The sequence below is a fragment of the Rhamphochromis longiceps genome, linkage group LG14 (assembly GCF_057381845.1).
Source record: "Rhamphochromis longiceps isolate RC_006_pf linkage group LG14, R_longiceps_female_GT1.1, whole genome shotgun sequence".
In the NCBI taxonomy this organism is placed as follows: domain Eukaryota; kingdom Metazoa; phylum Chordata; class Actinopteri; order Cichliformes; family Cichlidae; genus Rhamphochromis; species Rhamphochromis longiceps.
Window position 1 is genome coordinate 13496100 of NC_140570.1, and position 12979 is coordinate 13509078.

Consider the following 12979-nt stretch of genomic DNA (forward strand, 5'->3'; position numbering starts at 1 on the left):
TTAGTGTGTAATGAACTCACACGGAGCACGGAGAAAAGATCACAGTTTAATATAATTTTGGAAAAGAAAAAAAAGAAAAAGAAAACCAAGTAAAACATTTTATTCCGTTTATACAAAACAATGGTATGAAGTCTACCTCACATAACATCAGCAACTAGAATCTGACAGAAAATTAAAAAGATGTACAAAGAAATAAAAACAAAAAACAAAAAGGGGAGAAAAAAAAACAAAAACAAAAGACCACATGCCTACAGGTGCCAATCAGCCCCTTTACATAAGCTCAACACATCCCTGAATCACAGAAGAACAGTAATACTTAGGATGCACCAGCTACAGTAGACAAAAATCACATCTGTCTCATCTACACCCTCCCCTCTCCTACACCCAGTTAGTCCTCCAATCTAAATCCTCCGTCCACGGCAAAGTTAGGGGCTGGAATGGTTTTCTTCTTTGGAGCACTCAGTACGGCCGGTCTCTTCTGTCGTCCCTGCGGTCACCTCTGAGGGGAGAAGACAAAGATGTCTGTTACTCGGGCTGCATTTTAACGAAGACCCACATGTGCTAATGTCATTGAGATAAAAACCGGAATCAGCCGGCAAATGAAGGTGAGCCATAATGTCAACTTCTCATTCGCACAGGCCTTCACATTTTAAATGAGCAGCAGAGCTTGATTTCAATAAAGCAGAAAGCCATTAATGCAGCATGTCACCTTCAGGGTAGAGCAATAAACCAGTCTGCTATGAAGCCAAACCAAACACAATTCAGAGTGAATATTCAGACACCTGGAACACTTAGGGGCTCCTTGGATTGTGTAATTTCACTCACAGCTTGCTAACACCACAAAATGCAGTTTAATCTCCTTGAAGATCATACTGCCAAAGTACTTCTGTTATAATTTGGACGATTGCCATATACAGAAGTTCTCAGATGATACAGCCATCATTGGATGCGTATCAGACGGGAATGATCAGGAATACAGGGGGGTCATCAGTGACTTTGTTGGCTGGTGTGAGACCAATGTACTCCAAATCAACGCCGACAAGACAAAGGAGATGATCATAGACTTCAGGAGGAAGTCACCTCCTACAACACTGGTGAACATCCAAGGGAAAGACATTGAGATAGTGGACTCTTATAAGTACCTGGGTGTTCACCTCAACAATAAACTGGACTGGACTACAAATACAGACATCCTGTATAAGAAGGGCCAGAGTCGACTCCACCTGCTGAGGAGACTGAGGTCCTTCGGAGTCTGCAGAACTCTGTTAAGGACATTCTATGACACTGTGGTAGCATCTGCCCTTTTCTATGCAGTGGCCTGCTGGGGGAGTGGATGCTCGGACAGGGACAGGAGCAGGATTGACAAACTGGTGGGGAGGTCTAGCTCTGTGCTGGGATGTCCCCTGGAGTCTGTGGAGGTGGTTGGCAAGTGGAGGATGTTAATAAAGCTGACATCCATCATGAACAACCCACATCACCCACTGCATGAGTATCTGAGTGGGCTGAGCAGCTCCTTTAGTCAGAGACTGAAACACCCTCGCTGCAGGAAGGAGCGCTTTCGCAGATCATTCATCCCAACAGCAGTTAGACTCTATAACTCCTCAATCACGATGTCATAAGGCACTGGACACTGTGAACATCCACGGTCACCACTTCATGCATAATGGACCTTCCATGTGTATGGACATGTGCAAGTATATATGTATGTATATGTATATTTAGTGTGTACATGTCTATACATACATAACATTGACATACAATAGTTATGTCAAGCTATATAGTTTGTCTTGCATATTTCCAACCATATCCATAATCACATACTGTGTATGCTACCATTGCATATAGTGTATTATAGGGCTGCTCAATTAATCGAATTTTAATCACGATTACGATCTGGGCTTTCAACGATCATTAAAAATGACTGAGCCGATTATTAGCCCCTCCCTCATTTATCCGCGACACCTTAAAGGCCGGTCCGTGAAAATATTGTTGGGCATAAACCGGTCCGTGGCGCAAAAAAGGTTGAGGACTGCTGATTAAGAGGACCCGAGGGAAGCTCGGAAAGCTAAGCAGAAGTTATTTGGAGAGGAGAGTGACTGCTGTTGGTTGAAAAGAGGTTTAAAAAAAAAAAAAAAAAAAAACTTCAGTGGTGTTGCACACTATTTTATATTATTTTCTAAAGTCATTGTTAACCCTTTAAAGCCGGTCAGAGCAGCATGCTCCGTTTTGTGTAACTATTTTTAAATCCCTGTAGAACCCGAACCGCGAATTTTTTTTTGCATATGAAACCGGAGGAGTTGTACTTACATCTCATGCCATCAGCTTGTCCTCGGTCACGGTTTCCTTCCACATAAAGCTTTGCAAAAACTGCATAAAAAGCTCTTGCAGGAACAAAAACATAATATTCCAGAAACACGTTTTGCTGATCCGATCAGCTGTTTGTAACACTTCCCACAGTGAAACAGACGTCAGCGCGAACTGTCGCATGTCCGCCATTTCCTGCCCAAAACCGGAAGTGACGTCATTTTAGCGGAAAATGTAGTTTTTTACTTGTAGGCCTTAAAAGCCTATACTGGTCATGGTTGACTTTTCTGAATAGTTGCTGGGATGTTTAGAACTCGAATTGCACTGCTGGAAATAGTTTGTTTTGATGCACCTGCTGTTTTCTTTGCAAATTTGCATCATAGGATTGTTTTTTCGTTTTTCCTGCAGTATATAAAAATTGGTGTATCTCCAAAATAAAACTATGAAGACACTCAAAATAAATTTCCTGTTGTTGTAAACTATTTTTTGCAACTTTTTTGTATTTAAAGTTTTGAGGGATAAACCTCTTAAATTTCTCCAAGTAGAAATATATGTAAAAAAAAAACAAAAACGATTTTCAATTTTTTTGTAGTTTATTGCACTTTTTTGCAATTAATATAGTTACTATGGACTTAATGCATACATATTATTAAAATATGGGCTATAACAGCTGTATAGCAATTTGAAATGCTCCCACAAATGGCACTACAACATGTGAAAAGATAATACAAGCTCTGGCGGACTTGGTTCTATAGTAGGTCTTAAAGGGTTAAATAAATATCGTCAAATAATCGAGATCTCAATTTTAGTGAAAATAATCGTGATTATCATTTTTGCCATAATAGAGCAGCCCTAGTGTATTATCTTACTTTTTTTCATTAATTGTACTTATTTGTATTTCCTTCTGATATCTGTACCTGAGGTGACGCAAAAATTTCCTGGTCTTGGGATCAATAGAGTCTTATCTTACTGAAAAAGACAAACTATAGTCATTTTTGGGCAGAGTACGCCCTCTTCTGGCCATAAAGTAGTGGCTAAAGCAGATGCGGGAAACTCAAGGCCTCAAGGGCTGGTGTCCTGCAGGTTTTAGATATCGTCCTGGGTCAACACACTTGAATCAAATGATTTGTACATTACCAGGCCTCTGGAGAACTTCAAGACATGTTGAGGATGTCATTTAGCCATTTCAATCAGTTGTGTTGGATCAAGGACACATCTAAAACCTGCAGGACACTGGCCCTTGAGGCCTGGAGTTCCCCCACCCCTGGTCTAAAGTCTCTTTTCCACTAACACCTACTCTAAGTCCATCCATTTTTTTTTTTTTTTTTTTTTTTTTTTTAAGCGTTTTCCATTAGGTACTGGTACTTGAGCACCCCTCAGCCAGCAAAAATGTGACAGACTGCACGACACTGATTGGGCAAGGAGTGAAATCACTGCTTGAGCCATTTCACAAGAAACCACCACTTTTTAAACCAAGCAACAAAGTAGATGGACCACCCTGCTGTAATGACACTACTGCAACAGCCAAGAGTCTTCAACTGACCTTCCTCCCATTTTGTAGCCGCCACCTCCAAATCCTCCGCGGTCACCCCCGCGGAAACTTCCACGCCCTCTAAAGCCACCGCCTCTGTCGCCTCCATATCCGCCTCTGCCTCCACGATCTGCAAATGCAGCATGACATGACAACACAAATGGGTCCGTGACAGGTTAGAGCACAAACTAGCCTAACAATTTAAGTCTTTAACACATGCAACTACTCTGAAGTGGTGCTGTTATTTCCTATGTTAAACTTTGCGTTTTCATTACAATAAAAATGAGTTTCTTGCATTTATAAAATGACAAAACTGAAATCACCCAAAAGCCTTTAATCCATTACTAAATGTATTAACATAAAAATTGAGCAATAAGGATTTGGACAAAGGATGGGAAGAGAGAGAGAGAGAAAAAAAAAAAAAAGGAATTTGGCAAGTTTAGCCATACTTAGAAACATGTTCCTGCTACCAGGTTTCTTTTCGCTAAAGCTACAGGGACCATTTTCCAATCCTGTAAACATTTCAGGTAAAAGAACATCTCTAAAGCACTCACCTCCACCTCCAAATCCTCCATCTCCTGGTTTGGGTGCACCACACTTGTTACACTCCTGCCGCCGGGCAAAATTCATGTTGCCGCAAGAGCTGAGAAAAGGAAATCCAGGCATTTAGAAATGCAACTGAGCCAAATGGACATGTTCTGTTGAATTTTTATTAATAAACATTAAGAAATGAAATAAAAAAAAAGTTTAAAATCCTCACCTGTTGGGACAAGGCCAGTCTCCTCCTTTAATGTCAAAGTTGGGTCCACCACCACCACGACCTCTGAAACCTGCCAACCAAGATGCATCATCAGTACAGGTAACGTAATTTACCAACTGTATATCATTTGAACCCAGATGACGGCCTGAGCAACACCCACCTCCTCGCCCCCCTCTGCCGCCGCCGCCACCACCACCACCACCACCCCTCTGTGTGAACTCAGCTCTGCGGGTGGCGAATGATACTTTGATGGGTTTGCCGTTGAAATCCTTTCCTGAAATTAAACAAGCAACAGGTCAGTGAAAACAGTGCTGAAACATGTCAGGAAATAAAAATACATATCAGGGCTCTTACCATCAAACCAATCAATAGCAGCTTTGGCTGATGGAGGGTCATCAAAGGACACTGTAGCTTCACCCTTTGGTCGCCCAGTGGCTTTGTCAGAGTAGATGTTTATCATTGGTTGGCCAGTCTTCTTATTCACCTAAAAGTACAGAACATTTCGAGATGATCAGCATTTTTTGCATTTACTGTTTTAAATGCCTGAGTCTGCTGCAATGAATACCTACACGAGTACACGCCCATGCTACTAGCATCGTGTGTGTTTGTACTGGTGGAAAACTGAAACCTAATTACACTAAAGTAAATGAAGTAGAGGTGGTAGATGATGCCTATATGAATCAAAGACAGATAAATAGTATTAGCCCTCTGGTCCTCTGTAATGCTTACATCATTTTAGTCCATTATTAGGCCAGGCAACATGATTGCATCGTAATGCACTACCCCTACTGTCAGTTTTGTGGCTATAAATTAGACATAACTGAAATTAAAATGATAGAGGTTGCTTCAGGTGCATAAAGAAAGGACTGATCTGGTATAATAAAAATCCAGTCAAATGAAAAGAAATCAGTCTCAGATTCGCTCAGTACCTTAATGATGCCAATCTGCTTGAAGAAGTCTCCAACTTCCTGAACTGTGACATCTTCTCCAAGTCCCTGTACAAAAATGGTGTTGTTGTCAGAGTTGTCCTGCTCTCCAGCTGTGGATGAGATCAGACGACAGAAAGTGTCAACAAACCTCATCTAAAAACAGATCAAATTTAAGTGTTTAAAGATTACAGAAAATGTTTAGGCTCCGTCTTACAGAACAGTACATGACATGACCAGGTTGGCTGTTTTTTTTAAGTTCCGACTAACAAATTTACATTAGCTTGTGTTAATCAACTAGAAACAGAACCAACTCAGCAGAAAATACTAAAAATAAGGAGTCCAAGAGGTCACCTTTGTGTTGCCTCTGGCTGTACAATGAGTTGTGTTCTCTCGCTAGTTAGGCAACATAAACCAATGCAGATGTATTAGCCGAAAACAACCAACCAACCTGGTGAAGTCTCCCAGACTGTACACAAGATGGCGCCAAACTCATTTTAAAAACGTAAACACTCGTTTCTTACATCCGGCTCCACAGGCAGTGTAAAATTTATGTAACTTATTCAGTGCAGGGCTTTTAGCCCATACATGTTTAATGTCCACTTTAAGTCTCACCTGGTTCATCCCTTGAGCCGTAGTCTCGAGATCCTGGAAAACAGAAAAGAGGATGGAAGGAGAATGTGTGAAAAAGGATTTTTTAACTCCGTGGTGAGCTTTCACATAATTAAGTATTAACTTTGTCCCTAGCATTGCATAATGATACCAAAGAAAATTAACCAAATACCATGTTAACAGCTTTCTGGTGGGTGTTTTCATACCATTGCGTCACATACCAACACCTTTCAACAGGAACAGAACTGTTCTGTTTTTTTTTTTTTCCTCCCCTCACTTTTCTTTTTTGAACTTACACCAGAAATGAAAACCACCATAAAGTCTCCAGTTTTAGAAAGTTTTCCTTCTTCATCCTGGGAACACCTCTCATTTACAATCAGCTCTTGTCTCCATGCAACCATTATTTTACATCTCAAGCTCCATGTTCTTTACCATTATGACAAATAGCAATAGGTGGAGTACCCTTGGGATCTGGACATGGAAATGGTGGCATTCACTGAAGTTCCTCTCCCTCTCTTTTTTTAAACCCTCTTTTCTTTTTCCTAACTCAAACTCTTTCCTCCCCCACCGACACAGTTCTGATGCTCGTCACTTACCACCGTAATTTTTGTAGCCACCACGGTCACCACCTCTGCAGAGGAAAAATTGGAGATATGATGGCTTTTCCTTTGTCCCAACTGAGAGCTCAAAGCTCCCCTACATCCCCACCAGTATGCACTCCTGCCAGGGTGTGCGACTACGGTGGAAATGTCTCACACGATGAATGCGTTAGTCTTTGACATTAGAGATCAATAAGCAGACGACTAGGCAGTGCTGACTGAACAATCAGGTAGTTATTACATGTCACTGGGGCACCGTTTACAGATAATTTGGTACTTTTCACATGGCCAGATTAGATACCATTAGCTGAAAAAAAAGAAAAAAAAAACAGCTTTTTTTTTGTTTTTTAAACAAAATGAGCCAAATTGATGTTAAGGGGTGCAGCAAACCAATGAGCAATCTTCCACTGAGTGCATTTATGTGATCCTTTTACTGAGGTCCATGTTTTAGTTCAATCACCTGTAGTATAAAATGTAGATCCATGTTAACACAACATACATGTTCGCCATTGTCAAATATACAACACTTGAATGAAACCTGTTGAATGTGAAGCAGCTGAAAATGTGGCTCCAGGTCTAAGTGCATCACCTCAGGGGAGTTTCCACTGCTCACAGTACATTGTGTGGTCATTATAAGACATGAAAGTACCAAAAACTGGAGTTTGTGAACTTACTGGCATCTTAAAAACGTGTGGCTACTGGAAATTTAACTGAGACCGAGATCTTAACATAACAGGAGGTTTAAAGGATGAAAAAGAAATGTGGCACTTTCGGACTGTACAGGCTCCAAAAATAAAGATTATATTTACCTCCTCTCAATAGAGGCACAGTTTAAATGTTAAAAAGTCAAATCCATTTTTAGTAACAAATTAGTCCAAAGTAAAAAAGAAAAAGAAGAATGGTATGGCACCATTTAGGTTAATATTCCACTGGATGAAAGTCTCTGAAAACACCAAGAGGTCCTTTTCAACCTTTGTTGCCAAATGGACAAAACTTGTGTCAGTCTGGGTATGTTAGTTGCACAACCAGCTCTTATCTGGGCAGCTGTATTCAATCTCCATTTCTTTTTACCTTAAGATCCCATTGATAGTGAGTGGATCTCCAATGAGTCGAGCAACTACGCTCCAATTAACCACCACTTGAGTACAAATCACACAATCTTAACAGTGGATTTTGTCACCAGCGTGTCTCTTATGAGATTAAACACACGCACACACACACACACACACACACACACAAAAGATTTAAAAATACAAAAATCAAGGCTCAGAGCACCTGGAGCATATGTTTGGGAAATTTTTTACCTGCGGCAACATTTGATCGTTCAGGTTTTAAAAGAAGAAAAATTACCAGTGTTTGCGGATCTGGAGCACAAAGCAGATGAGTGGTGAAAAAAATCCATCTATGTGGATGGTTTGTAGTTGATGAGTGGTGATGATGTGCTTATAAACAAGTCATTTCTCATATTTCAGTTAAAAAGGGTACCTTAGGGGCAGTGGCACTGTGCAACTTACCCCATACCAGGAGGTCCGCCTCTTCCGCCACGATCATATCCACCACTGCGGTCATAGCCACTGCCGCCACGGCCTCTGCCTCTGTAGCCTCCTCCTTCTGAACGGTCTCCATAGTCACGCCCAAACCTCCCACCCTGACCACCACCTTCACCACCTGGTGGAAGTCAGAAAAGAAATTCTTAGCACAGGCCAATTTCAAATACAGACTTATTGAGATTTTATGATCCAGTTAGCATACCTTCATTCCATCGTCCATATCCACCGCCACCACCTCCTCCTTGCCCTTGGCCTCCGTATCCACCGCTGCCACCACTCTGGCCACTGTATCCGCTACTACCACCACCACCGCCCTGTCCCTGTCCATAACTGTCTCCACCTTGCCCCTGACCACTGTAGGAGCCTTGCTGTCCATAAGACCCAGATCCTTGCTGCCCATAGGAGGGCTTGTCACCATATCTGAATGGGAGATTATCAACCAAGTGCAGAATTAGCTGGATGTTTCCCCCCTTAAATCTTGCATTAGTTACATACATACAAATCGTTGCTGGATTTTTTCCCATTTCCACACACAAAACACACCCCATCCCTAATACAGAGATATTATGAACTTACCCAGAGGACTCTTGTCCATAGTTATTATAGCTCGGTTGCTGAGACTGGCCATAATTTTCTGTGGAGATGAAGAGATGAACCAAGTTTAAAAACAACCCCAAGGTTCACATTAGCATTTCACAATTTATAAAACAATTAACCTGTACCAAATGAGATTGTACTAAAGTGGACAGTATCCTGACCTCTGCTGTGCCCGGGATACTTTCCACCAAAAGACAATAAAAACCAGTACCAAACTTGTGTGTGGACACAGGCGTATGCCAGATCTTAAAGGACACATAACTTAAACACCAACTAAACTAGATGTGAAAAGACATTTTAGTAACTGATATTTTTTAAAAAAAAGTAATATAATAATAATAATGATAAAAAAAGACACTTTTTAGGTGGCCTCTGTTTAACAAAAGGTGTTTAAATTGCATTTACATACTGTACCTTGCTGTCCAAAGCCACTATAATTCTGTCCTCCATAGGAGCTGCCACTATTTCCTTGTCCATAACCCTGCCAATCAAATGCATAAGTTAAGCAGGTTTTACTTTAAAATAAATGAACTTGTACTATTACATCAAGTAGCCAGAATAGAGGTCTTACCTGCCCGCCTTGCTGACCTCCACTATATGAACCATAGCTGCAGACACATGGTTAAAAAGACATTTAGCTTCCGGGTTTAAAATGTGTTCAAAAAGCTAAAACGTTGTTCAGTTACACGCTTTGAACATGGGTATGTACTTTAAAGTTTGTCTGCACATTACCTTTGCGGGCCACCGTAGCCTGAGTCTGAAACAAAAATAACACAGTGGTGTAAATGTGTTTGCTAAAAAGTGAAGTAAATGTCTAGCTGACCAAGCAGCTGGCCTCAAAGGCAAAAATAGGTTACTTTAAGCAGGCCAGCAACACGCCAACAGGCCCTTAGTCAGGCCGAGCCGGGAAAATGGCGGTCACTTTAGCGCTGGCTTAGACTAAATGTTGAAAACGAAACAAATGATCTGCTCAAAATACCCCTTGTTCTTCGCACAGCCTGATGTAATGAAAATACACACACGTACGATTACAGTTAACTATAACACAGGATATAAGATAACGTTACAAGAGCAAAATACTTCTGGATTCGCAAGAGAAACAACAGCCTTCGCCATAGCAAAGAAAAAAAAAATTCAAAGCGTCTTTGTTAACAGCCACCCCGACAAAGCCCACTGTAGCCACAGTTCGTGTTTTGAAGTACAGCTAAAAATAAGATGCCGTGAAGCACTTTCCCATAATGAAAAGATGAATAATTATAAACAAATAAAATTATTTGCATGCATTAATGGGGGGGGGGGGGGGAGAGCCTGCGTTCCATGGAATAGACGGAGCCCTGGTTCTGGCCTCGCGGTTCGCAAGCTAACGTTAGCTCCAAAGCTATTTGACCTATTTTCTCATCGGAAATAAAATGCGTTCTCACTTACCAGTGGCCATTGTGTGTACTCTTTATATATATGTAGTTTAAAAGCTGATGAATTCTGGTTCTCGTCGTGGCTGATTAAAACCTCTGCTTCAAAGTGCGCAACAAACAGCGCAGAGCCGAACACGCCGCTGCGAATCTGTGCTAAATGCAGCAGCTTTTGCATGCGGGGCGGGGCGCTCCGGAGCCCGCCTTCAAAGCGCGCTCACGCCCCCTGCTGGTCCTGGGCGTTAATGACGAAATAGCGCAGAAAGTTGCGCATCTTCTCTGTGATATCTGATTAGGCTTGTGTGAGTCCAGCTCACAAAAATGCACATTTTAGGGATTAATTGATAATTGTATTAATGTGTATGCAGTGATGTGCAAAGGACTTGAGCCAGCCTTCACTCATTTATATTTTTGGGAAATGGGAAATAGTTGCAGGGATTTATTGAAACATGTGTAAACATACCTGGAAATACAGTATATAAGACAAAAACTGTGTTTGTACAATTCTAAAGAGCCTGAAAGTTAGTCTTTGGTATGACCACCTTTATTCTTCAGCACAGTCTGAAGCTTTCTTGTAATTTCTCTATGTAGCCTTCAGGTAATAGCTCTCCAAACTCTTCTATCCAGGTATATGTCTGTGAAGGTTCTCAGTCATCCAGGTTATCGTAGTCAAAGGAGCTTGCAAAGAAAAGTGTCTGGACTTCTTTAAGTTACTTGAAGACGTTTCACCTCTCATCCGAGAAGCTTCTTCAGTTCTAAGGTCAAATGGTGGGGAGCCCCAGATTTGGAGTTTGGATTTGGAATGGTGGGGAATCTGGGACTCTCCACCATTTGACCTTAGAACTGAAGAAGCTTCTCGGATGAGAGGTGAAACGTCTTCAAGTAACTTAAAGAAGTCCAGACACTTTTCTTTGCAAGCTCCTTTGACTATCCAGGTATATATTTACTACTTTGGCAGTGTGTTTGGGATTACTATCAAGCTGAAAAAAATAAGCTTTTGTCAATTAGATGGTTTCCACATGGTAGATAAAAATCTAACATTAACTTTCATGCATTCACAGTTTGGATGAATTGCTTTATAAGATCTGCTGCCAGTGATTTTCAGTCCAGTTATTGTGTGTTCAGGTATTCATAACTGAGCCCTTTCTCCCCCTTTCTTTTGAGACCATTTCTTTCTTTTTTTAAAGACCCAACTTTCAAATTAATGGACTTATCTATGTGGATGATCAGTATGTATATACATCACTGACTGATCTCCTTCGCAGGTCAGTGTAGAGTAGCAAAAAGAAAGAACATTTCTTCGAATAATGCAGTGTCCTCTAAACTATAGAAGCATTTTTATCAAAGAACACTTCAGCCATTGTGATTTAGAAAATTAAGTCTTCCTCTGGTATAGGGCTGTTCATATAACGATATATATCGGATGACGATATAAAAACGTCTATGTTTCATTTTACACTATCGTTTGTTTTGTTATCGTTTGTCGCAAAATAAACTGTTTACAGTAATATTTTTTCATCGTTTTGATGGTCACTGTAGTGGATATATTAATTTCTTAAAGTTCTCTCTTTCTCTTATATTTTATATAACCACACTACAGACGTACAAGCGCCTGTTTTTATGCGTTGTGGTTAGCAACAAAACCATCGTATGTCCGCTTGTTTATGTTCCACATAAACCTTTCACAATAAAGCTCAAGATCCTGTTAAGACTTTTCAAAATAAACTGAATCACGTGAAAGAGCAAATTATTTATGGATGAGAAGTAAAAAAAAAAAAAAAAAGAGCCGCCAGGTGCTAAAAAATAAACCTTAGACTCAAACGTTAGAACAGGCTTTTCCCAGCACGCTGTGTAATAAATACTCACACAGAAAACGGCGGCCGTTACAACTTATGTCTAAAAATGTATAGTTTCATGCATCGGTTAAAACCATTGACTGTGTTTTCTACAGTCAATGGTTTTGGGGTCTTCACACCCCTTTTCTCTGTTCGCCATCTTGTGCAGAAGGGCTGAGAGGAGAAGCTGGGTATGGGTATGTACTGGCTCACTCCCGGTGGCCCCTGTGGCACAATCAGGCCCCTTCCGGGATGTGGAGATATTTATTATTTACTATAACTTGTGCTTATGTTGGTTTTCGCTGTGTTTTCGCTACTGTGTTTTTCTCTTTTCGCTTGTTTTTATTTTCCCAGCAGGTGATCAAACAGATTTTTAGTGTCTTCTCTCTCTGTGTCTCTCTTCCCCTATTTTTTGCTTTCCATCCCCTTCTGTTGAGCCTCTTCCCAACTTCTCTTTTCTTCATCTTTCTCTTTCCCATCCCCTAGTCCTGTCCGTTCTGATTGTAATAATTTCAAAGTAAAGAAAAGTCTGTGAAGGTTCTCAGTCATCCAGGTCATCGTAGTCAAAGGAGCTTGCAAAGAAAAGCGTCTGGACTTCTTTAAGTTACTTGAAGACGTTTCACCTCTCATCCGAGAAGCTTCTTCAGTTCTAAGGTCAAATGGTGGAGAGTCCCAGATATAAACCTAGTGGGAGTGACCCCCCACAGAGGGACAAAAGGACCCCCTGATGATCCTCTAATCGCCTGAGCCAAGGTGTGAAACTGGCTGTGGGACCCAATCAGCCAGAGTTTCGGGTGTGTTCATTGTGAAACCTGGCCCCACCTTATCATGCGAATTCTTGAGGTCAGATGGCCCA

The 12979-nt window shown here is 41.0% G+C and overlaps 1 protein-coding gene across 1 annotated transcript; it reads right to left on the reverse strand.

Annotated features, from left to right (window-relative positions):
• Positions 1-33: 33 nt before the first annotated feature.
• On the reverse strand, positions 34-10443 carry taf15 (TAF15 RNA polymerase II, TATA box binding protein (TBP)-associated factor). Its single transcript, XM_085379478.1, has 16 exons — positions 10305-10443; positions 9612-9636; positions 9451-9487; positions 9294-9360; positions 8859-8916; positions 8485-8702; positions 8247-8400; positions 6730-6764; positions 6137-6169; positions 5525-5634; positions 4950-5079; positions 4756-4869; positions 4596-4665; positions 4390-4478; positions 3848-3965; positions 34-499 (listed from the first exon to the last, which is right to left on the reverse strand). The coding sequence occupies exons 1-16, from the start codon at positions 10312-10314 to the stop codon at positions 460-462; spliced, it is 1308 nt and encodes a 435-aa protein (XP_085235604.1). The 5' UTR covers positions 10315-10443; the 3' UTR covers positions 34-459.
• Positions 10444-12979: the final 2536 nt, after the last annotated feature.